The sequence below is a fragment of the Argopecten irradians genome, chromosome 10 (genome assembly GCF_041381155.1).
Source record: "Argopecten irradians isolate NY chromosome 10, Ai_NY, whole genome shotgun sequence".
NCBI lineage: Eukaryota > Metazoa > Mollusca > Bivalvia > Pectinida > Pectinidae > Argopecten > Argopecten irradians.
In genome coordinates this window covers 14,139,917-14,166,510 of record NC_091143.1, presented here as the reverse complement: position 1 = coordinate 14,166,510, position 26,594 = coordinate 14,139,917, and the positions used below count along the sequence as shown (strand labels likewise).

The window sequence follows — 26,594 nt, the reverse complement described above, 5'->3', positions numbered from 1 at the left end:
CGAATTTGTTATCTATCGAATTTGTATAAGATTTTAATCTTACAGCTCTTTTAGATGTTCTAGACAGTAATGTTAGAAATTAAGTGTGTTGAATTCAGAGCGAAGTTTTCTTCTTCGACCCTCTTCAACACTTTTCATTCATCACTGTAGCTTATTCCTAGTGTAAAATTATCAGGAACGTATGTACATATTAAATTCCGTGGAAACCTGATTGTTTATTGGAAACTTGATTCTTATGAAAGGCAAAAAATGCACGACCTTCACTAGCACTAGCAATTGTAGCACTAAAAAAAGATTTCTAGACAAATAATTGGTGCCATCCCCGGAAAATCGTATTATTGGTCGAGTACGCATATGGAAGGCGAAACATGCACAACCTTCACATTTTTATGAAAAATGAAACGTGCATAACCTGTAATACATTTTCGATCACATTTCTGTTCAAGAGGGAATTCGTATTGTGGATATGTACACTGAATTTCCGACTGACAACAAAGTTGTTCAAACTTCTCCAGCTAATATTGTATCACGTTATTCCTGAGTACAGACACAGCAGAGAAATAATGACATAATGGTAAAACCATTAACTGTCCTTGGAGTCAAATAGATGGAGAGAAAAGTAAACAAAGATATGGATTACAGAAATTCCGGATACAATCCGCCCCGTGTTTCCAATATTAAAGATTTCTATTTGTCCCTGGTTTGAGGTTTTACGGAAGTATCCTATTGACATACTTAGTTAATGTTGTTTGTTGGTAATAATTAATAAGAGCTTCCAACTCAAGCTTCAGTCGCAATAAGCAGACGAACTAGACGAAGGTTATGTACTTGTTTAAAGAGTTGATCTGGAAATTGATTTGACCAATCTAAAGATTTCCTTCGGTGTGCATTGTGTCTGGTTGTCAATTAATACGACTCCTACAGTCTGACGTCATTGTCATAAAAAACTTGTCAGAGAAAGTAAATGAGTAGAGAACCAGACGTGAATACAGCACAAAGATATGGAACGTGCAAAAAGGCAAGCAGAATCTCACGAGATAAAGAACATGCACGAATGCCAACGAAAATATCCTAATAGTGACAAATTATACAAGAAAACAAACGAAACAATTTACATGAAACTATAGCAAGACATGAAAACAAGGCAATTGAAACAATCACAAGAGTACATGCAAACAAAGCAAATAAAATGGGTTTGCAGATATCATTTGACATCCAGAGACATCAATGACAATAACGGTTTTCCATTGTTGGGTGTCTCTTGCTGCCTCACTCATTGTAAGATGTGATCGGCCACCAGTGGGTAGCTTGTTTGGAAATTATTGTCTGATATCTCGTCTTTATACCATAATTACGGTATCTAGCTACGTTCTGGCACCAGTGAGAACTTGACCAGTGTGGAAAACAAAAATCATTTCATTTTTTATAATTTGCCAAAACATTCTACGTTCATTACATGGGCTTGAAAAGAATGTTTTAACATGCTCCCTGTGCGCGCAATTGACCATTTTATTCGTTTATTTAATTGTGGCATAAAATAATTTCGGTCACCGACAACTTCTGTTTGGTATTTATATAGTAAAATGTCTAAATAACACAAATGATGTTGACATTTGATAGAATAAACAGCAGACCAGATGTGCTGATGGGGTTATCCGGATTAAAGTTAGGGGTCGTCATGCTCAAAAGGCCGGTGGAAGGTAAATCTACATGCCCGATTTCCAGAGAACATGAGAATGTTTGTGACAGCTTGATCCCATTTCTATAAATATATTTAACTTGTTGTTATGAAAACGCTGCAAGTCATCGCTGCAGATTGTCATCGGGTATTAAAATGTCAAACGCCAAGTGGCGGTCAGAAGGTAAACGGTTATGTAGTGTGTATAAATCGTATATCGTATTTGAATATGATCTTGTAATATTAACAAATAAATAAGGAATACTATGTACGTACCTGTAGCAGCTAGGGGGTGTAACATGCTTGCGAAAATGCAGGGTGACCCATGTACAAACAAGTCCAGTAAACCCTTTAATTCAATGCGATATTTTCTAAACCTCAGAAAAACTTGATGACAGTGAAATAATTTCACACAAACTAAATGCATCCGCCCGGACCCACATGGGTCAGATAATAGTTAAATTTTACATACATAAAGTGAGTGTCCATATGCCATTTTTTGAGATTTTACAGATAAATGTAGGGGTAAAGATAAAAAAAAATCGCTTTAGTAATTTATACACATAAACTTCTAAAATGGTCTCTGATCACTAGGGTAGTTGCAATTATCAAATGTATTTGTAATTCTCAGATCCCTGTGCTCTGACCTTTTACCGCACGCGCGAATGTATAATTGCAAAGCATTGCCAGTCAATAAACACCCGTGTTTTTTTTCTGAAATAATCACCTTTGTGAACAGTTGTGTAATAAAACAAACGGCCATGTCTCCAAGCTTCGGAGCCTTCGTACTATAAATGGTGTTACGCGTTATGTGTATTTTTAGACAAATGACACATTGATTAGCACATTTATTCTGTCATAATAATGCGGTAATCTCGGTAAAACGGGGAACAGAACGACATTTGCCTAGGTTACAGTTTTCATTATATACTCGTATAGTAGTCTAACGAAGTGAATCACAAGGATAATATATGAGGAATGAGTCTGATCTAATTATAGGTACGAGCAGACATCTAAGGTCAAGGCCGAGGATGATAGACTGACCGATATAAATACTGTGAGCACAGGCTTTTGGCTCTATAGATACGTATATATATATATACCTATATATATATGTGTGTCATACAGTACTTCACACATATATAGAAGTGTAATTACTTCGCAATGATTATATAAAACTACAATTGTTTAAGAGCCATCAATATTTTTTAATCCTCAACATAACTAATTCCAATCTGATTAAAATATAAGAGCATCTGATACCCCATTAGGGGCCATGTTCTGGTGACCTTTGTAAATGACCAATCAAAATGCTGCTGCCAGAATCTTGACTGGTGACGAAATAGTTTGATAAAGCTGTTAGAGTTATTTTCGTGTATATAGTTATCTTGCCCAAAGAGCACATCAAAGCTAAATGTATATGTATACTGGGACGAAATGGAGTTACCAATTGAAAAAGCAGTGTGTAGAAAATGCATTTGATCTAAAGTACATGTATAGTAAAAAGGTCATCCGAACATGACCCCTTAAGGGATATTGTCAGATCCTCTATTGAACGGAGTGGCTATAAAGATAATTATCTGTATTTTAATCAGATTAAACTAATTCATCACTACCATTGCTGATGGATGTTCAATCCCAGAAATTAAGATTAATTATAATACATGCTCATGATCCATACTGATATTTGGGAAAGTATTAAAAAGATTTATGGAGCTATGGAGACGATAATAAAAACCTCACTACTGAATCTGGACATACAAGGTTATGTGTGGAAGGACAGAAGGCCGAAGGACCAACAAAGAAAGGATGAAGACATCTCAACACATAAAGGTTAATGTGTATTTTTGCGTACAACTGATGACTTATCATTGTTACTGACATTCAGGAGAGGGCCAAATCCTAAATTCAATTGTAATCATACAATATTCTGAAATGAAATAAAATGATATCCTTGTAAGTGGAAAACAACCAACTGATATGTATTACTACTTAAATCATAGACAAGGCTACTGATAAAAAAAATTACCAAGAACAACAACAATCTTTTCTCGTTTTTATTTAAGATGTCAATGTAAATGCCTGAGAATTATCACAAGTTTTTGCTGAGAATTCTATCACATGTCTGATCCATTGAAACCATTCCAATGAAGGTTAATATCATTGGGATAGGAATCGGAAGGTCATACTTATATTTCTTAACAACTCTAAAGGCTCTCTTTGTGTGAAAAACTCAATATGACAAGAAAGGAACATTGGGAATCCATGTTCTATGACAAAGGACTATTACAATTACATGTTCAGTCTAACAGTGACATACATATAACATGTACAAATAAATGACTGTATAACAATGAACTATCCTTTTATTTTCTATAACAATAGAAATAGTTTTCTAATGCAAGACAGTAATTTTTTTTTCTATTTACCATACTGGAAATAAGCCCCTCCCCTTATGTAAATTTCAGTATTATATAATACCCACATCAAAAAAGCCCCTTCCCTTATGTAAATTTCAGTACTACATAATGCCCCCCTCAAATAAGCCTCTCCCTTTATATAAATATTCAGTATTATATAATACCCATCCTCAAATAAGCCCCTCCCCTTATGTAAATTTCAGTTCTACATAATACCCCCCTCAGATAAGCCACTCCCTTTATGTAAATATTCAGTACTATATGATACCCATTCTCAAATAAGCCCTTCCCTTTATGTAAATATTCAACACTAGTACCTACTCATAAAAATAAACCCCTCTGCTTAAATAAATATTCAATACTTTATAATACCCATCCTCAAATAAGCCCCCTCCCCTTATTTAAATATTCAGTACTATATAACACCCAGTTCCCTTCCTTTCTGTTAGTATTTTAAAAATACACTTGCATAAACTTTACTGGTAGCCATTTGTAAACCATATTTGCCCTAATAAAGATAATGCCTACCTCTCCATATTAAGACACCTTTAAGAATATAAGCTATCTCTAATCCATCATTTTGCACAAATGAAGAAGCGTGCATATATGGGTGGTATGTGAAATGTGACGCTATTCCAGAATCTCCTGGATTATGATTTATTTCGAGTTAGAAATAAGTCATAATACAGGTTAGATAATTATATTACATTTGTATATGTCTTAAAAGTTTTTTTTTTTTACTTTCAGCCCACAAAATACCTTTAAAATATAACAATTTTCAATGTATTCATGGGCTGCTCTGCCAAGGGCAAAAGAAGGAAAAGAAAGTTGCCTTAGTAACATACAAAATATAACTTTTGAAAGTTTTTGCACACATTCTCACAAATGCAAGTCTCATTCAATTAACAGAATATTAAATTGCTACCTACAACTGTACTTGAATAATTTCACATTACATAGTACATTACACTTTTGATACAGACTGTTTCTATAGCATTAAACTATGAAATACAAATAGTACAAAACGATATTACCAGTATAAAATGTTGATGGACGGACAACTACTTCGGATGGAATGTTTGTAACCAAACCCTGTGTATAAAAGTATGGATTTTATATAAACAGGGGTAAAAATAATTGTAAAAACACTATAAATGCATTGGTCTTTGACATGTATACATAAAATGTTTAACAAAAGGTCCAATTGGCTTGAATCACTTAGCTCTTCAAATATGTACAATAGTTAATACACAGCATTTTAATGGCAATGTAATTTAATCCCATGACCTTAATCACTGTAAATTAACACTACATTGTTTCTGTGACCTAACAAAACATAATGTAAAATGATTTATTTTGCGTTTGGTGCATGAGCATTCAGTACTTCATTCCATATAGGACAAAGTGCCACAGATTTTTTCCAGGAAATTAGAAAATTAGAAGCTCAAACTTTTCAATGGCGGTGATGGTGTAAAAAAAGTAACTTTTGTATCCGAAGAAAATTACTAAATTGTTTGCTACAAATACTGTTTGTCAGCGGTGGAGCATCTTTAAAAAAATAAAGGTTTACTTTTTTTTACTCTTGTAACCTTTCAGTTCTGCCAGTGTTATCTAATCTAGCAAATAATTATTCCAGCTAAATAGTGAAGCCTTGTATGTTACCAATTCAGTAAATGAGCGAATAATGAAAATGCCAATCCTCAACTTCAAAGCTCTATGGTATATGTTTTATCAATGTATTGAACATTTTGTACTATGAATACATAACAATTTATTTGTTCACAACAAACTCATTCTTGTATCAGTTCACCTTATTTTCTTTGTATATTAACACTCAAAACCAATCATAAACTTGTCTGGATATTTTCAAACTTTTTCAAGAGTTGGAATTACATGTGTACATGTTTGTTAACTCTTGTTTTCCTGTTTAAGTTATTCTTTGAAAAATAAAACCATTTTTGTATAACAAAAACAAAAGAAATGTTTATATGTCTACCTCCATGCTATTTATACAAAGAACAACATGAATAACAAACAACATTTCTAGGTCCTTTGGAATTCATTTGAGTATTAATCTAGGTTTTAGCAGTCATAAAGTAACTCAAATGATGAAGTCTATGGGGGCACGGAAAGGGACATAACTCCGATTACAATTACGTAAAACTTTCAAATAATACAGTGGTACACAATAAATGCCAAATACTGCCAGACTTAACTTACAACTTGATGGATAACAATTTTTGTTCATCCCTGACTTTACAGCAAACACCTTTAAAAAAACACTCAGGAGCCTTTCATAGATTTACATGGGTATTATGTCTACTGATGGCAAAGCTAGGATACAATCAAAACAATACTTTCAAGGAACACATATTTTGGATGAAAAATTATCTCACTTGGATAGAATATATGTAAAAATAATCACACAAAAAACATGAATAACAAAAATAACAACAAAGTCACTTTTGCAGGCTACAATGCCCTTATTCCTACTGTAAACATATCTGAAATATCATATATGAAAGCAACTAAAATTATGATCTAAAACTTGTTAACTGATGCTGCGAAAACTAGGAAAACAATGGCATTTTTAGCAAAGTGGAATCACATGGCTTAATAAATAATAATAATCTTTGTACTAGATACAGTGTAGAACTGAGTTTCTTTGTGGATTTTTAAATGGTGTGAAAAAAATGAGAAAAAATAATTTAATAACAAAACATTGCATGTTTCATATTTTATATAGTTTCTGAAGAATAAGTTATTTGAATAAATAAATAAATAATAAATAATTCATGCTCATGTGCACCACTAGTCCAGATAATTCCACTGTGGTCTCATTTTGTAAAATGACAATTAATTAATGGGATTAAAGGAATCTAATTTGATACTTTAATTTAACCTTTGATTCCTCAGTCGTGTACATTCACATATTTTGTGAAAATCTATTCAATGCCCCTTTCAATATGAAGGTCTGCAAACATTGATACAAACAGAGGATTAAGATATCTATATATGTATATAGTTTTATCTCAAGACTTAGAACTTGATCAGAATTCACAGACACATCAAAAATCAAAATACCACAAGTGGCTTTTTCTGAGAAGTTTGGAAGCAAGTCCAGATGAAATCTGTAAGGAAGAGAATTTACTGCCTTTAATGAAGGAAACCTAGCCTATATATGAACTGTCGGCACCTTTATGGACATTGAGTTGTCTGCCCCTGATGGAGTAGAAACTAGCCTAGGAACTGTCGGCTCCACGATGGACATCAAATGCTGTGTAGGATTTTATGTGTTCCTGGAGTAACTGCATGGCAGCCATCTTCTGGCTCAAAATGTTACTGATCTTCTCAACGTATTCACCATAAGTCTGTCAATAAAATATTTAGCTCAGTGAAACACCAAGTGGTAGTTTTGTATAGCTCAGTGAAACACCAAGTGGTAGTTTTGTATAGCTCAGTGAAACACCAATTGTCATTTATGTTTATAGCTCAATGAACACCAAGTGTCAGTTATGGTTATATCTCAGTGAAACACCAAGTGTTATTTATGTTTTTAGCTCAATGAACACCAAGTGTCATATTGTAGTTATATCTCAATGAAACACCAAGTGTTATTTATGATTATAGCTCAGTGAACACCAAGTGTTATTTATGTTTATAGCTCAGTGAACACCAAGTGTCATATTGTAGTTATATCTCAATGAAACACCAAGTGTTATTTATGTTAATAGCTCAGTGAACACCAAGTGTTATTTATGTTTATAGCTCAGTGAACACCAAGTGTTATTTATGTTTATAGCTCAATGAACACCAAGTGTCATATTGTAGTTATATCTCAATGAAACGCCAAGTGTTATTTATGTTTATAGCTCAATGAACACCAAGTGTCATATTGTAGTTATATCTCAATGAAACGCCAAGTGTTATTTATGTTTATAGCTCAGTGAACACCAAGTGTCATATATTGTAGTTATATCTCAATGAAAAATCAAGTGTTATTTATGTTTATAGCTCAATGAACACCAAGTGTTATTTATAATGTTTATAGTTCAATGAACACCAAGTGTCATATTGTAGTTATATCTCAATGAAACATCAAGTGTCAGTTATGTTTATAGTTCAGCGTGATAAACATAATTGACATTTGCTGTTCATATATATAATCATTTATGTATACCAATTCTCTATAATATTTAGATTATTCAACTTTTAACCTATTTTTCATACCTTAGTTCCAGCTTTAGCTCCTAACAGTAGCTTCATCTCCAACTTACAAAGGGAGGTAACTACAGCCAACTGGTCTTCATGGGCCGATATAAGTCTTTGTCTGAAGAAAACAAATGTATCTATTGTAACAATTTGTCAGAAATACAATTGGTCATAACTCATTAATATCATGAAACACATTGACTTTAAATACAATTCAAAATATAAGCAAATTGATTAACAAGAATGTGATATACCATAATAATTATTTGAAAATACAAAACTTTAATATTACTTAATATAATTTAACTTAATGAAAGACTATATATGATATTAAATTATTTGATTGAATCTTAAATGCTCCAGGTTGATATATTCATAATTAAACTACAAAATGTATTTCTATGTCGTATTGCCTGGATACAGACAAGTATTACAAATATTATGCTTTTATACTACTAATATACATTGGGATAATATATTACAAATCAATGTAAATTGAGATAAAATATAAAATTCTATATACCTTGGATCAGATGAAATTGATTCATCGCTTACTGTTCTTTTCCTTGTGTTTCCAGCATTGTCAGTCGACATGGCCACAGCCTTGGGTTGAAGAATATCCTTACTAACCATCCCCACGGCGACACTCTTTGTTAGTCGATTAGAAGATGTGACAGGCTGGGGGTGTATAGGTGAGAATGCTGACCCCACTGTCAGCTTCTCTGTCTTTATAGCACTGTTATTATTACCTGATCGGCCTGCCAAACCCACACTGTATTCTGAACGACTGTCATGTGAAGAGGAAGAAGAGCTAAACGAAACTGTCCCATCTTGATGATATTTTGTTGATAGAATGTTTTCTTTGTTACTTGGATCAAGTAATGCTGGAATTTTATTGTTTGCGGGTAAATCATGGGAATTGTCTTGAAGGAGAGCTGGAATGGTAGCACTTTGTGAAGAGGGAATGTTACTGTGAGCGGGGTTAGTAGTACTGTCCCAGCATGTACGAGCTGCTGGAGGACTATCTACAACAGACACAGCTAATCCACTATCACTCGTCACAGATTTAGTTTCACTTTGTTTTGATGTAGAGGAAACAGTTTGTTCTGAATTGTCTGAACTTGATTTTGAAAACACTGAACGAAGACGACTTGCTACATTTTGACGTGATGACGGATCTGTCTTACGATTTTCTGGCGTCGTGGGTTGTCGTCTTTGAACAGACCGAAACTCTGACAAATCACCATCAACACCTTTGCAATCTGTTTCGTCTAAATCTGGATAATCCTCATATGGTTTCTCTGGCATAATGTTGCCAGTGAACTCTTTGTATTTACTAAAGAAAGCACCTGGTTGTAGTTTGGAAGACGACTGTGTGACAAAGTTGCTGGATCTTTGCACCGAAGCCCCTATGTGAGCGTCAAAGTTTGCAGGAGTGGCATACCACTCGCCAGTAGAAGACAGTTCAAGCTCCTGATTCATATCATATTGTCCAGTCTCACTCACATTAGCGGGCCTAGCGGCATTATATGGAGACAGTCTATCTGTGTTGGTCCTATTTTCATTTAAATTCCTATCAGTTTGATATGGTCCAGCAGAAGGCTCAGTCATTCGAGATCTTCCTTGATATTCTGGAGATTCTATTATAGACTCGGACACGACGGGAGGTGGAGTCCGCAGAATTCTAGGACGTGATGCCATGGGGTTATCCTGTACTTTCTCTAAAGTAAACGGAGGTCGAGAGCCTGAGGGTGGAGCTTGAGGAGGCTCTGGTTTGTGGAACCTGTTGTTACCAATCCTTCCTGGAGATCGCTGGGAAAATGTTGTGAGATCACTGCTGATAGCAGTTAACACTGCTGGTATAGCGGGAGTAGTCAAAGTATCCTGTGGAACCTTAAAAGGAGCATCTCGTCCTCGACTCAGTCCCAGGTTTGGTGAATTATTATCTCCCCCTGAATTTTGTAGATTTGTCTCCCCTGTAGATGGTTTCCGAGGGTAGCCCCTTGCACTGTTTGGTATTCTTTCCGTTCCTTCAAAAAGGAGATCGTCCTCAAAACTTTCGTTAAATTCGGACGAAGGACGAGAGTGTCGCTGCGGCAGAGTATCAGATACTTTTGGTCCCTTTGTTACAACACCAGACGATACTACTCCCATGTGTTGAATATTTTTTGGAGACGGAACTGATCCATTGTTTAATCTAGGAGATTCAATATACTTTTTATTCCTGATCACCGGGGTAGCATGATTGTTTACACTACTAGAGTTTTTGTGAGACGCCCTGTCCTGTTCTATCATTGGAAGAGGATGTCCAGCCGTTGACAGATGGACTCCTCCCATAAAGGCAGAAGCTGATGTTGCTACTGATGTTTCACCCATAGGCATAGTTTGGCCAGTTTCAGGCCGCTTCCCACCGGTTTTGTTTAAATCATTGAGGATTTCTTCATTGTTAAAGTCTGTTGTGGGAAAGTCATTGTCTGTGTCTTGTGAGTGTGTGATGGGTACATCGCTCGCTCTGATCCCAACCCCAGGCCGATTCGGGGCTGTGATATTATTTGAGTCGGAAACCGTATGCTCAGGAGTATCATCTGTTGACGAACTACTCACGTGAGCTGCTTCTGCTCCAAGATTCCTACGTGATGTTAAAGGTGAGGACGATTTACTAGGTCCTGTATGACGGACGACAGACAGACGACTAGCAACAGAACGACTTGGTTTTGTAGACTCTGATTTTGATACATTTTTTGGAACTGTTTTCCGCCTCATTCCATGACCTTTGATTGGAGTTTCATTAGGGTCCAGTGCTAAATCAGACACAGTCCGACTCACGTTTTGTTGACGTGATGGTCGGTGTCGCATCGGTGTGGAGGAACACAGGACATTAGAAGGTTGGAATGCTGAGGGAGCTTGTAGTGGGATGTTCATCAGGATATTACTAGCTAGACTTGCTCTAGTCCCTCCAGCTGAAGGATCTCGACGCAGTTCCTTCACTCTGAAATAAAGGATAGGTAGCAATTCTCGACATTCCCTTATAATAAAGATGATAATCTAGCTAAGAGGCAATGTGCTTAAATAACACTTAAAAAGTTTTACAGATTAGTAGAATATGGAATTTTCAAATGGTCATTTTCATATGCCAATACATATGTACTAGTATAAAAGGAATACATGTACATTTCCAGTAAACAAATATTCTCAATTTTCATTCGTTCTCTGAAAGCTCATATTCAACTTTTCTTGATGTAACCAGTCTGATGTAATTGTACATCCTGTCTCCTTACTCACCTGTCTGCGTATCGGAGTGTGTTGAGGGTGTGTTCACAGGATATGTTTGAAGGGGAGAAGTTAGCGATCATACATGTTCGTGAGTTTCCAGTGAAGGAATCCTTTAGGATGTGTGTGAGCTTACTCTGTCTAAAGGGCGTGTGTTTACTGTCCTGGTCTATGGACCGGATACATTCCTTCAGCTAGAAAAATACAGAAAACAGATTAACATGGAACAAAATGGAAGAACCACCTGCATGATGGCTACTACTTTGGGTAATATCTAAATAGAACCCTGACCTTAATAAAACAGATTAAAATGACATATAGAGTGCAAGATAAATCCAAATAAGCTTTTCACTTTTAAGTGAATAAACAGTTAAAATTTGAGGTCACTTTGATAATGTATTTTGGTCGATGACCCCATGACCGACCTAGACTACGTTTTGAATTAAGTACTACCATACATTTCAGGTACAATTCATGTAGGAAACATGTGTTATAGTCAGGACAAAATAAAACATATACAGTAAAACACTGTTTAATATAACGAAACTGTGGGGATCAACAAAATTACTGTGTTATAGGCATCACTACGTTATAACCATGGATTTGCTGAAAGCATGTTCGTTATAGGCATATTATAATGAAAATTATGAAGGGAGGGCTGGTCACAAAGAAAATCTTAAATATATCCACAAGGTTCAGTAATATGTATGTGTGATTTCAAGATTATCAGTTGTTTCTCTATTATTAGAATTTAAAAGGTGAACCAAAACTTCCAATTAAGGATTCTATAGATATTTGTTGGAATTCCGTTTGCATTAGATCTAAGTGATTAACTCATTCTCCCCTGAAGCCACATTTGAACCCTTCTAATTCAAAGATTGGAACAGTTCATTATGAAATTTCAGGGGGGGGGGGGATGAGTTTAAGTTAGGTAGGTCAGTCTATAGGTACTTACAGCCAAAAGACTCTGGTTGATCTCTGCTCCTTCCATCCTTGTTTGTCTGTCCGTGTCTGTCATGTCTGAAGCTCTCTCACTCCCTGCTAAGTCTATGAATGACATCCTACATAGAAAATAATATGCCATGGTACAGAATCTTGTTTCATAAATTCATAATAAACCATGATTTGTGAAATAAAGCAGAAAATAAAGCATGATTATGAGAAGAAACTGAAAATAACTGTAACTCATAATACCCTGTCTCCATATATATATACAATGCATCATAGTGGGACAAGTTATGATATTAAGAAACATGGCAGACATAGAGGTTATATTTTATGTACAACAAACGTCCAGAATCTTATGATGGTGACATAACATTTCTTTTTATTTCTGATTATGCACTATTCCAGAACTCATTTAGATTTTCAAAACATTTCTACAGCTAATAAAGAGCTTTAGAGAAGTGGAAAAATCTTAAAAATATGGAAAAGACTTACCTGCCAACTCTTTTATCCTGATTGTTTCTTATCTCTAATTGGAGGACAGCGTGAGACCTGGAGGAGTCTGGGTTTACTCCTGTTACACCTTTACTGCGTACAGAGTTACCATACTCCAATACCTAAAACATCATACATTACACATACAAACACTACACATACAAACACTACCCATCATAGTCAGAGTCTCGATTAATATTGCCTGATAGCTGCCTTGTATCAAACTTTCACTTGGTTGATTGCTACTGGCAGAACACATTCATGACATAGTTTATTACATGTACTACTGGTCACAGAATCTTCTGTCTTTGCATACTACAGAGTTGTCTCCCTTGTGGCAGCTAACAAATCTATCCATTATGACGTCATTATTTTGTGAGTGAAACTAAAATTGTTTGCTTTGAAAAGTATGACATTACAAACACATGACGTCACAATCCATATAGATCTATCAACAAGAGCGGATAACTCTGAAATATGCAAATATAAATAATAACATTATTTCAGGTATCAAATACTACATTGTACATATGTAATCCTTAAAGAAATGTTTTCAAACAAAGTTTAAGTTTTTTCTTTAAAAATAGACCATGAAAACAGCTACGATTCTTGCCACCACTTGGTCTATATTTCCTTGTTCTTTCTCAATCAAAATGTTTTTGAATCTTCTTTATTCATAAGTTTGCCCTCATGTTTATGCAGTTTCTTAATTTTAGGCAGATTAGTGAATATGTTTTATAGTTATTTCTATCCAATGTTTGGTCTTCCATGCAATGAAGTCAAGAAAGTGATACTGTATTTGTATAAATATGAAAATGATAATAATACAATATTCTGTATTTACATATTACAGAGTTGTCTGCCCTTGCAGGTAGGCATTGATTCTGACACGTGTTTGCAAGCGAAACGTCATACGTCTTAGAGAAAACAATATGAGTACCGCTCACAAAATAATGGCGCGCCCGTCACAATTGATACCTACCCAAAAGGGAGGTAACTATGTAATATGCAAATACGGAATATATTATTGAGATACAGTACATGTACCAGGTATATTTATTTACCTGCATTATAGCGGCTACATTTTGAACTTGAGTTTCAGTGAGGCCAGCTATACACACATGATGGGAACCATCCTCTCTGGCGTGTAGTCTGTAAGTTAGGAAATGTTATAGACCACTTTGATTGTAAATTTGAAAAAAGGAATGTCATTAGCGAAAAATTACATTGATGAACTGAAAGTTATCAAATTAAAACCTCTTCATTTCACATTGAAATGTATTGTGTAAGGTGAAGGAACTCAGATTGCAAAATGTTGCTATCTGAAATATTATACACTAAAACATTAATTCTGCTTCACATCTACATGTTTCTCTAAAACAGCAAACTCAGTGTACAAAAGTGGTATACCCTAGTTGAATTTTATTTTTAAACATTTGTTATTTATGTTGTCTTCTATGTTAACATTGCGAAGGACATAATTTAAATCCTTAAGACATAAAGTTGAGCGGTTTAGGTTTTTTTTCTCTGTTACTAGATCTAGATATTGATACTGTAAACCAACTATCTTTCGCATGCAATTTATTTTCATGAATTTTGTGATCAAGGTAAACTTACGAAAGTTGTTCTGCAAATTGATATATTCCACAAATCTTTCACAATTAAATTCAAATATATTTCAATTCGCTTTAGATCTGCGAAACTTAATCACCACAAAAATGTTTTGAAATAGAAATCACAATATTCAATTAAGTGGCAGAGAAAGAAAGTTGGTTTACAGTATAGTAAACCTATTTTGTTCTCTAAATCGTATGCTTGTTGCAGTGATCTTTTTGTCTAAACTTACCTGTTACGTTTGTTGAGCAAATCAAACAACTGCCCACAATAAATTTCGAAGAAGCTGACCCAAACTTTGAGATCAGAGCCATATTGTTTGGACTCAATGATGGAGAAAATATCATGTGTTGCTAGGAGATACAGCCCTGGGACGTCCCGTGATCCAATCATTGTGTGAGTCTTCCCTGCTCCTGTCTGTCCGTAGGCAAAACATGTTGCACTTCCCCTGTAAGAAGTAAAGGAGATAATTTAGTAGAGATTTTTCTGTTTTATGATTGAATTATTTTTTTCTGACAAAGTACTTACCTGGTAAATTTATGTCATCTAGAAGGAGCTTGCATGGTTTGTTTGTTTGTTTGATTAATTAACGTCCTATTAACAGCTATGGTCATGTAAGGACGGCCTCCAATGTATGCAGCATGTTGCGTGTATGTTGTGCGAGGTGTTTGTTTTGGGAGAATGCGGTATATTCATGTTGTGTCTTCTTATATAGTGGAACTGTTGCCCTTTTTATAGTGCTATATCACTGAAGCATGCCGCCGAAGACACCAAACAACACACCCCGTTAAATTTGTTTAAGTTATTGATAACATACTTACATTTATGATTATCATGTAATTATATTTCAAACAAAGAGTTTACCTAGTACAATATATTTCTGACAAAGGCTTATTTTGTCAACATGTTTCTGATGTATCTAGGAGTTACTCTAATGATAATGTTTTAACAAAGAGCATAGCCTGGTTTTTTTTTTTTTTTTTTTTTTTTTTAACATGGCATATATCTAATGCATTGTTCATATGTTTCTAACAAGGAAATTATATATGTAATTACTGGTACCTCAATATGAATATTTCGAGGCACTTACCCAGTAAATATGTTTCCAACAAGGGGTCTGGCCGCTCTCACATAAACATCTTCGTTTGAGCAGTTCTCATCAAACACTTCATCAAATATGAATTCATGCTGAAAAAAAAAAATAAACATGTAACCAGCATTCCCATTCGTTTCTTTAAATCCAAATACCTACTGAAAATGTGTTATCCTGGGTTTAAATGTTCTCTATTAATTTTTAAAGATGGAATTTTGTTTTTTTTTATTTAAAAGACATTTACCTGTAGGAATAAGGATTTTCAAATGTTTAAGATGAATTCTTATGAACCTTTGTTGACTTACTTCTAGTGTATATGCAGTAAGATCTACAGCCTGCTTTGGTTCATTGACAGTCAATGTAGTCGTACTCTCTGCTTTACATACATCCACCTCTTTGTTTTTAAGTTCACGCCTGTTCATGGGTCGTTTCCTAACACAGACACGAATTCTCTCATCTCCGAGCAGACCTCCTTCGGCACCTCTCCCCCGTGACTTACTTACAGATTGAGCAACACTTCCGCCTTTGGGCACCCCATAATTGTAGCCACTTTGTCGAACACGACTTACAGCAGTTTTACGAACCCGAGGCGGGGGTGGTGAAACAGAGGCAGCATTCAAATGTTTTTTTGCTGGTTCGTAATCTGAATGAGCTGATTCCTCTGAACTTGATTCATCTGAACTAGACACCAAGTCAAATATTTCTGCTCTTGAAAGAAACTGATTACTGGTATGAGCTTGAGCTGTAGGAATGTTTTCCCGTACCCTGACATTATTGGTTGCAGACAGTGCATATGCTGATGTCTGTGACTGGGTAGAGTATGCTGGACTTCTATTTCGTTTTCGAGCTGATGACGGTCTGCCCGCAGCTCTAGGAGGAGTCACATTTGGAGAGTCAGATTGGTGTACAGATTTTATTATATTTATCAGTTCTATAAGTCGTCTCTTATCGTCTGTGGATGTTACACCAATAGCTTCACAATCTTCCAGTGTCAGTTTTGCCAGAGATTCTGATTTTGTGATCCCATTAACTCGAAGGGTTGGATAATATTTTTCAAGACGAGCTTCACGGAGGCATTCAAACAAAGTGCCCATGGTCTGGTCTGAGAAGATATTTCACAGTTGACTTAAATTTACCTAAAATAAAGAGAAAATGAAGTTTTTACAAGATGGAAAATTGTATGTTAAAAGTGTATATTTTAGTTAATGCCTTATTGAGTCAGATTTAAGGAGGTGCCAGGTTTAGGGGTATATATATTTAGTAAAAGTGCCTTCCTATATAGAGAAAAGACGCTGCCCTACAACTGTCAGTGTATTGGAACTGCCTCACATGGGATATAAACTGGCAACTAAGACGTGGAGGGTGTATCATGAGTGATAATATATTGAAACATCATAATCACTTTTCCTGACCACTGCCCCTCCATATTTTATGTTATAAAAGTTTGCAAGAGTATAACAATCGAGAGCTCATTTAGACATTTACTAAGTAACACAAGTAGCATGTTTTAGTTGTAAATAGTGATATGGTCACCTAACTTCTAGCTTCACACTAGTTGTAATTTCCCTTTTAATAGCTCAGTGTGCCAAAAAGTCAAAATAAAAAAAAAATACAATTATATATTTTGATAGGAATTTGTCAACTTTTAGGTATTCTATCATAAGACATAACATTGTTTGTGATAAAAACAAAACTATGTAAACCTTCAAACTTTCATGCAGTTAGCAAGATCTTCGTGCATATAACTTAAACTTTCGTTTGGGCATCTTTACTTATACTGTAGTTCATTACAATGACAAATTACATTTCACATTTAGCATCTTTGAGGCTTCAAAAACTTACCCTTTAAGACAATGTGAGTTACATATCAAGTGAATGAGTCAAATATCTTGGCACAAGGTCCATCTTGATAATATGAATGGAAGTAGTTTGCACAATGTGTTCGAGACTTCCTGTCGCGTTTCGAGATGTTGCCTGTCCCAACATGTCGCACAAGTTATAGAATCATTGGTCAACGATTTAAAGTTCACATGTCAAAAAGCGGCGATTTGAACTATGTTGAATACCCGAAATACTTAAAGGAATATGCTAATTTTCAAGTCCACAACCTATCTGCAAAACGTTACAAAATGTCATTTTTTGTGTTTTGGCGGCCTTGGCAACACATTTCTTCATTTTCACTCCAGTCAAGCGATAAAGAATATAGCATCATTACAAAACCTGACTCTTGTGGGTAATCCATGTTTCTTATGATTCCGAAGGGTTGTTATTTATGTTTGACGACTGATTGCGACAGCTGTTTCATGAATATTTTATAGCTTTGGTGCTCGTGCACATCAATTTTCATAAAGCCGCCATTTTGGACGCGATAGGTCGGCAAGGGAGCTTCTAAATTTAAAGATTTCCGGGTGATACAATCCGGATTTACGGAAATTAGTTTTTTTTCTTTTTCAATTAGTTTTAACAAACTAATTTACAAAATTCATAGACTGGGATATATAGCTAAAAATCAGAAAAGGATTGCTGTATTTGTCGGTGTTGATTAGTTATATTTTGTGAAGAAATGAACCATACAATTATACTGTAACTTATGTAGTTTCTGAATAAACGTCCTAATATTTTCATTCCGCCATGTAACTTAATGTTTGATATTTTGAGAATGAAGGTATCAAGGATTTAGAAATCCTGGATGTAACTTAACAATTGAAGATTTACATGTATCAGACATCATGCGCATTACTCACTGATCAACTTTACAATGACACAGAAGTATAACATTTTGAGGTATAGGGAAGTACGTGGAATAAAATTGTAAGTTCTCTATTGTCCGGCACTAGTATATCACACTGATATTACTAATAGAGTATTAAGACACTGCAAGAGTGTTATATACATATACATGCCAATATGGCAAAAAAGTAAACTTTGACAGAATAAACACAAGCATAGTGTATATTAAAAGTCAATCAAAGAGAGGTATAAAAATTAAGCTAAAGATAATAGATAAATTAATCAATGTTTTGAAAAACAATGTTTCAATCGTGCAATTAATGGATTGTGACTATGACTAAAACGAAAGATGTCAAAGTGGGACAACTCAACTGGTTGGGTTAAAACAATAGTACATTAACAGATTTGGCCATCCCAGGTGCGAAGCAATCTATGGAACGATCCATAGGTTGTTAACTAGATCTAGTCTAAGGTCGTTCGGCAGATTGTTCTACAAGATGCCACAAACTCCATTAATAAAATTAAAGTCAAACTTGTCAAATCAAATCTTCAGTAATGTTAATCAATTTCTCATAATTTTACAAAAGAAATATTTTAAAAATGTTCTATGAGTGTTTGCTAAGTAAACATCGAATGCTGGATATGTGTTGGGGTAAACTTGTCAAATGGTTAAGGTTCTTCTTTTTGGCAAGAACATTTCTATGATAGGGAAGGAAAATCATAGACTAACGGCCAGACCGGAGTTCGAACCCAGGATCTCCGAACATGGTTGCACCGAATGTCTCGCTAAATTGCGAAAATATCACCGGCTATTTGAGTTGCGCAACCATTTTGTACGGTGGCTGATTTTCACAGTGATGATATTTTCGCAATTTAACAAGATATTGCTATGGACGAGAGATCGTTGAAACACGGAGACGTGCAAGCTGTACACTTGTTGCGAAATTGAATCTTCTTCTGTTTTGAGTTGCCGCGAAAATGTTGACGCGTGAAAATCAGCGGTGGACGGTATACCGCCATACTGAAACTATAATTCTTATATATACTTCGTGTACAGTATTGTATACCATACAGTCTATAGATCTATATCTTTATATAATATTATACTTCAAGCATAATGATAGTATGACATATTTAAAACCCATAGTTGTAAGAATAAAACGTACTGGACATTTAAATATGTTTGGGACAGTGGTATGATATAAGTCGATGCATGTTTCCCGCCATTACAATATGTCGGATAACCAGTAGCTTCCTGGTAGTGGGAGAGATATTGAGCACACATGTCGACAGATATCGACACCCCTCGTCACATATCAGAAGCCCACGAGGTAGGTGAACAGACACACCTCCAAGAAGAAAATGAATCTGGAACGAGGGAACGTTTAGGAATATCCGAAAATGTTTTTCCGGAGGAAGGGGATACAACCCCCGACCCCACGGGGACAGACAAACCTATAGTAGCAGCTATCGACTTCGGAACTACGTACTCCGGATATGCGTACACGTTCAGGAGCGAGTATGAGAAGTCAGCAGGGGCCAGGGAGATCTTCAGTAATAGGTGGGCCCCTAATATGGGGTCCCTTATGTCAGCTAAAGCTCCGACCACTGCCCTTTTTGAGCCCGATATGACGTTCCATTCCTTTGGGTACGAGGCCGAGGAGAAATACGCGGATCTGATACAAGAGAAACAACAGCGAGATTGGCACTGCTTCAAACGATTCAAAATGAAACTTCACGACAAAATGGTAAATATTATTTCGTTATAAACTTTCTTATCGCTAGTTTGTAAACAACTTTTGTATTGTTTGTATGTCACTAAAAATAGTAACACTTGTGCATATCCTGCAATATGAAAAGATGCCATCATCCAGGGGTGGTAGTGAAAGTAACCCCTGGATTATCGAGGATGGTTAGTTGAATGGTTGGTTAATTAGCTGGCTGATTGATTTATTGATTTACTGGTTGGCTAAATATGAGTAAATATTATCACTTTATCCACCTTAGGAAAGAATTCACCTATAGGCTATGACCGTTTATATGAAATCCTTTTTTATTAAATATAAAATTTGTTGAAATGAATGGAAATTGATTGTTTTTTTCCTGTTGGTCGATTGATTGGTTTGTTGATTGATTGATTAATTAATTGATTGGTTGATTGATTGATTGATTGATTGATTAATTGGTTGATTGATTGATTGATTGATTGATTGATTGGTTAGTTGGTTGATTGACTGATTGATTGGTTAGTTGATTGATTGATTAATTCATTGATTGGTTGATTGATTGGTTGATTGATTGATTGGTTGATTAATTGGTTGATTGATTAATTGGTTGATTGATTGGTTAGTTGATTGATTGATTGATTGATGGTTGATTGATTGATTGATTGATTGATTGGTTGATTGATTGATTAAATATTTGATTGATTGGCTGATTGATTGATTAATTGATTGATTGGTTGATTGATTAGTTAAATGATTGATTGATTGGCTGATTGATTGATTAATTGATTGGTTGGTTGATTGATTGATTGATTGATTGGTTGTTGTTGGATTGATTGATTGATTGATTGATTGATTGATTGATTGATTGATTGATTGATTGATTGATTGATTGATTGATTGATTGATTGATCGATTGATTGATTGATTGAATGATTGATTGATTGATTGATTAATTGATTGATTGATTGATTGATCGATCGATCGATTGACTGATTGGTTGATCGTTATTGCACAGACAGTCAACAATTTTAATAGAGACTTTCATGCTATTCTGTTTTTAGAAAATGGAAAGAAATTTTACAATTAATGATGAAGAAGGTAGTAACTTTCCCGCCAAGAAAGTGTTTGCAGCAAGTATCAGGTACCTGAAAGATAAACTGATTGATACCCTGAACAAGCAGAACCCTATGGATGACGATAAAGCCATTCATTGGGTGCTGACCATTCCCGCCATTTGGAGCGAGTCCGCCAAGCAGTTCATGCGGGAGTCTGCTTTAGAGGTATTGCTACGTAAATAACATGACTACGGAAAATACATTTAGTTAACTTTTCATATTTATATATTATATATCGGTCTATTCTTCTATCTATAGAGATTTTACAGACATTTTGCAATTGCAATCTTGGTTAAAAATCTGTCAAAATTCCCTTAATGGATGAACTAATATAATTCGGGTCCCCTGTTACAGACCAAATTAGACTTCCTTGTCGTAATTAGCAGACTGTTTTAAGTAGGCGATAGCTTTTTCTATTTAATCCCATACAAAAATGAAAAAATGAAGAATTGTATCGTTAAAGGGCTTCAGGTAATAAATTGTCGATACTAAATTATCAAATTACCGAAGACAAAACTTTAATCCTTCTTTGTCTCATGATTTTTTTTTAAAGTTCTTTAAGGACGTATTCTTCTGAGGTTTCAGTCCCGTTGAAGTCTCGTTTCGACATAGATCAAGTAGCAAGTTGCCAGATGCAAATTTTGTCAAAAAATTACATTTCCTTTTTTAGTGGATTTTTTTTATACGGGGATTTTAAAAAATAGCCCATTTGGCGGCCATTTTGAAATTGAGTCTTTTTTCGCCTTGAGTAGAGCCACAGTTTTACCATTTTTTACTGAAATGGTGTTTACTTAAATCATCATTGCGCCAATATTTTTAGCTGTATTGGGCTAATTTTTGCTGTAAATGTTTACTGGGTTCGTGGTAATTAAAATATTCAGCATTAACGGGTGAATTGATACACTTTTGTCATTTTATTTTTACATTTAATGGTAATTTAAGCACTTTTATTTTTCACTCTAAAACACCGAAAAATAACAAATATTAAAATTGGGCAAAAAAGTAAGTACACGGACCCCCCATTTTTCTGCCTTATTTAGAAAGAACAACCCTTTCCCTGTTGATATACAAAATATTAACAAAAGTTTAATACCGGAACTTTCTCTATAAAGGGTTAAATTTGGCAAAAATGGCTGAAAATGGTGCATTTTGTAGCTCAAAATTAAGGGGTAGGGGTAGCATATGTTGTTATTCTGAGAAAAAATATTAGTCTTATTAATCAAAACTGGTATATTTTTAAAGAACACTACTGGAAAATAAATTCTACAAACATCCATACATATCAAACACCTCATTAGGAAATCATGGCTTTAATCTCTTGTGTATATGGTCAAAACGACAAAAAATTTCCATAAAATCCAATATTTTGTCAACTAGGTATTTTGGAGTGACAATAGCTCAAATACGAGCACACAGACATATGTTTTTTCTTCCATTTTCTTTTATGTCATGAATTCCTGTTTCCAAAACTCTATATGCGAAAAAAAGTTTAATACAAGAATATTTTGACTTCTCAGAGGAGTACATCCTAAGGGATTCCTCCACTTAAAATTTTCCATAAGCACTTTCGAAAGTTATGAAAAAGATTTTGACAGTATGAATTTCGTTGATAAAACTCCGGCCTAGTGACTAGCTAGAAGATATACAAGGCCACGATTCATTTCACAGCTGTGAACTTTTGACCTTTTATTGCTCAGGCTGGTATCCAATCCGATTGCCTTACCCTTGCCCTGGAGCCCGAGGCTGCTTCCCTCTTCTGTAAGTCCCTGCCCCACGGGACTCTCCGGGACAGTAAAGACCAAATCGTGATCGGGGCCTTCCAGCCCGGGGGTCGTTACATGATTGTCGACATGGGAGGTAAGGACTGCATGACAATCGAAATATCTCGGAGAATTTCCGACAATCTTCGGAAATAATAATTTGTGAAGATCGTAGGGAAAATTGCTGAGATGTTGTTATATAATTCCATGGTTGCTATAAGTAACGATATAAAATTGGAAAGGTATAAATTTTGACCTAAAAGGTTAGAATAACTAAAATAGGTAAAGTGGCTTAAATGGTTGCTATAGGTATTTTGATCAAAGGGACTTCAAAACAATAATGAACTTATTACCATTTTATGCACAGATTCCTTTTGTTTTATTTGTTGAATTGTATATGTCTGCAAAGTTTAAAGATTACCATAAAAACGACCTCATAATTCAGTTACATGTACGCATATATATGACTTTTGGGTTTTCCGTGACTGACTTGTACATGTAGCTTGCTTTGATTGGTAACAGTTGTTAAGCTGAAAGCATTGCTCTACAGTCGTGAACCATTTCAATGAGCAATGACTCACATTTTAAGTATAAGCTCATACTAGGTACTCAATGTGTTACTATCTCTGTCGTTATATCCACTCCTACATGTAGAATATGCCATAGCAAAACTAAAGGTAGTTTAAGAGAAAACAACTGACCAATCACAGGCCTTCAGACTTTACAGATTTACAGAGAGCAACGCTCAACTTCAAAGCCATATGCAATGTACCGTTATTCGATTCTTTTGATATTTATCAAAGAACCAAACTCCCACCTCAGGTTTATTATGACATATTCCAGGGATGGATATTAAAATAGTGATAGTAATCACTGGTTAATAATGGATATGCATTACTCAAAAGCTATGCATAGTGTGTGATATTGTTTTCTTCTATATTATATGCAGGCGGTACAGTAGACACGACGGTACACGAAGTAGCAGAGGACGGCCGACTAGTAGAGATTCGACAAGCGTCCGGCGGACCCTGGGGTGGCATCTCTGTCGACGAAACCTTCTACAACTTTGTCGCTGACAGATTTGGCAGGGAGTTCATAGAGCAATTCAAACGTACCAAAACAAACGATTGGCTGGCACTGTTTATGGAATTTGAAATCAAGAAAAGACAACTGAAGCACAACTCTGAAAACAAAATCGGAATCAAGATACCACCTAGATTAATAGCAGAAAGTAACATAAGGGTGGACGATCTTACGTCTTACGATAAAATCAGAGTTGAAAACGAAGATTTCAAAACCTTTTTCCATCCATCAATAGACGACATCATCGGTCACGTGAGAACTGTCCTTAATGACGTTGATGGTGTGAATACGATTGTTTTAGTGGGCGGATTCTCTCAGTCCGATTATGTGACAAGTCTCATGAAATCGGCGTTTTCAGACGAGCGAATTGTAATCCCGCTGCAGGCAGAGATGGCAGTTCTACATGGTGCGGTTCTATTCGGGTTCGAACCCCGAGCCGTATCGGCACGGATCTGTAGACACACGTACGGGATCAGCTGTCGAAAGGATTTCATGGAAGGAGTGCATCTTGAGGAATATCGGAAAGTGGTAGACGGCAAAGAAAAATGTCTTAACATGTTTAGTCCCATCGTCACGCGCGGAGAACGGGTCACCCTCTCAGCAACGCGCGAAAACAAGTATTCCTCTTCCCACCAAAGCGAGGCGCGTCGTTTTAAACAGATTGGATTCCCTATATTTGCATCAACTTCTGTCTCTCCTACATACACTACTGAAGATTCCTGTATCCGTCTTGGACAGATTGTTGTAAATCCTCCAGAGAATGGCTGGCCACCTCTCGTTAATTACCGAGTGGAAACTTACTTCGGAAGGACGGAGTTCAAGGTCAAGGTCATAAATGACGTTAATGGAGCAGAGTTCAATTCCTCATTTGATTTTCTCGCCTGATACCATTACTGTTGTAGTAGTATAAATAGTTTCAGAGACATCAAAATTTATAGACGGTTACGTGCAATCAGCATGGTTGTTGACGGTCAGTAACCCAGGAAACCAAAAGAGGTGTCATTCTCCGTCAGAACATCATATACTAGTGAGGCAACACCTTGAGGGGTGTTGCAGATGAAATGAGACATAACACATAGGACTATAACTCTCGGTAATTGTTTAAAAGAAGTAATTTGAGATTTTTCTTGTAAAACCAATTTTCATGAAGTAATACTTACCATAACTTTACAGAGTCCCATCATCTTTTTGGTTTCTTAGGACGCCATATATTTCACACGCCATATTGATATTAATTCTGTTACAACCTGTAGACTTAGGGCAAGTTTACCTTCCTTTGCTCGGTAAGATGTTCATTTAATATCACTATAAAGATAACTCTACCTCACCATCTATTAACTTATTTTTAACATAAAACTATGCAATGTGCCAGTGAAGATATTTACGATGCTATTTAGAACGGTATTGTAGTTGTTTTTTTCTTCATTAAATGATATGTTCATTTTGATAATAGTTGTCTTATCGATCTGTTTCACTTGAACTGGAGCCAGTTTTACGAATATTCCTAAATTTCCTTAACTTAAATTGTCCATAGGAAAGCATTACAGAAGTTAAGGTTTTTCCTTAACTTCTAGCTGTAATGTTGTTGTTTTTTCGGATTCTTTATTTTAAGGAATTTCTTAAAGTTAAGGATTGTTCATGAAACGGGGCAGCACAGGCAGTATATACATTTAGATCTTTATCTATAGTTTCACATGTATATGGTATCTTACGGTCTGAGATGTATGCAATTATAAGACATCACTTTCATTTCCAACTTTTGATAAATATACCCTTTCTGAAACTTGGTTAAAATCATTTATTTACTTGAACTGAATAAACTAGATAAACTGTGTCCCCGTAGACATGCAAACTTACTACATTTAACAATACACGTTGTGGCGTTAATGAAGAACAGTCAGTCATTGCTTTTGTGATTGGCTGATTTCATTTCTATTTCATTTGTCCTTGCTGTTACACAGTGACTTGGAACGAATTTTTCAACCAACGATATTAAAATATTTATTTTATTTTTATCTCGAAGTAAAATTAGAAGCTCAATCTTTTCAAATGTGTTAATGGTGTAAAGTAAGTAACTTTTGTGACTGAAGAAAAATATTTATTCATCTGATCCTGGTCTTGATAGAAAAAAATACCATTCGTCGGCGATGGAATACCCGTAAACAATAACAATACCATTCGTCGGCGATGGAGTACCCGTAAACAATAACAATATCTAAGTTATTCTTTTATATTCAACTATTTCAGAGTTTATCTAAAAACCCCTAAGCACATACAGAGGTACATCTGCCGATCGTAAAATTAGAGGAGTTGCCAATCTCTATGTATATATGTTTCTGATGTTATCCTATGATTTCTGATGTCTAATTGATCCTTTTCAAAAATCAGATATATTTATACATGGGCCAATTAATCAGATTTTTAAATGGAAAATTCAACATCAGAAATCTTA

The 26,594-nt window shown here is 35.3% G+C and overlaps 3 protein-coding genes across 4 annotated transcripts in view; 2 read left to right on the top strand and 1 right to left on the bottom strand.

The window, feature by feature from the left end:
• Window positions 1-16,270, top strand: part of LOC138333184 (galanin receptor 2a-like) — a 49,855-nt gene extending 33,585 nt beyond the window's left edge. The window contains exon 2 of the transcript XR_011209959.1: window positions 16,135-16,270. The gene's annotated coding sequence lies outside the window, so the exon portion shown is untranslated. The remainder of the gene's footprint in view (window positions 1-16,134) is intronic.
• LOC138333183 (uncharacterized) lies at window positions 3,722-18,092 on the bottom strand. The gene is made up of 11 exons (XM_069281367.1): window positions 17,570-18,092; window positions 16,033-16,863; window positions 15,725-15,822; window positions 14,867-15,082; window positions 14,085-14,172; window positions 13,021-13,142; window positions 12,536-12,641; window positions 11,593-11,774; window positions 8,834-11,299; window positions 8,329-8,428; window positions 3,722-7,469 (listed from the first exon to the last, which is right to left on the bottom strand). Exons 2-11 carry the CDS (start codon window positions 16,819-16,821, stop codon window positions 7,341-7,343), a joined length of 4,296 nt encoding a protein of 1,431 aa, XP_069137468.1. The 5' UTR covers window positions 16,822-16,863; window positions 17,570-18,092; the 3' UTR covers window positions 3,722-7,340.
• Window positions 18,093-19,609: 1,517 nt separating this feature from the next.
• LOC138333181 (heat shock 70 kDa protein 12A-like) lies at window positions 19,610-25,580 on the top strand. 2 transcript variants are annotated; one of them, XM_069281364.1, is made up of 4 exons: window positions 19,613-20,205; window positions 21,246-21,464; window positions 22,997-23,156; window positions 24,009-25,580. In XM_069281364.1, exons 1-4 carry the CDS (start codon window positions 19,741-19,743, stop codon window positions 25,025-25,027), a joined length of 1,863 nt encoding a protein of 620 aa, XP_069137465.1. In that variant the 5' UTR covers window positions 19,613-19,740; the 3' UTR covers window positions 25,028-25,580. The 2 variants fall into 2 exon arrangements, with proteins under 2 accessions (XP_069137466.1, XP_069137465.1); XM_069281365.1 differs by lacking the exon at window positions 21,246-21,464 and having other exon boundaries at window positions 19,610-20,205.
• The last annotated feature ends 1,014 nt before the right edge of the window (window positions 25,581-26,594 follow it).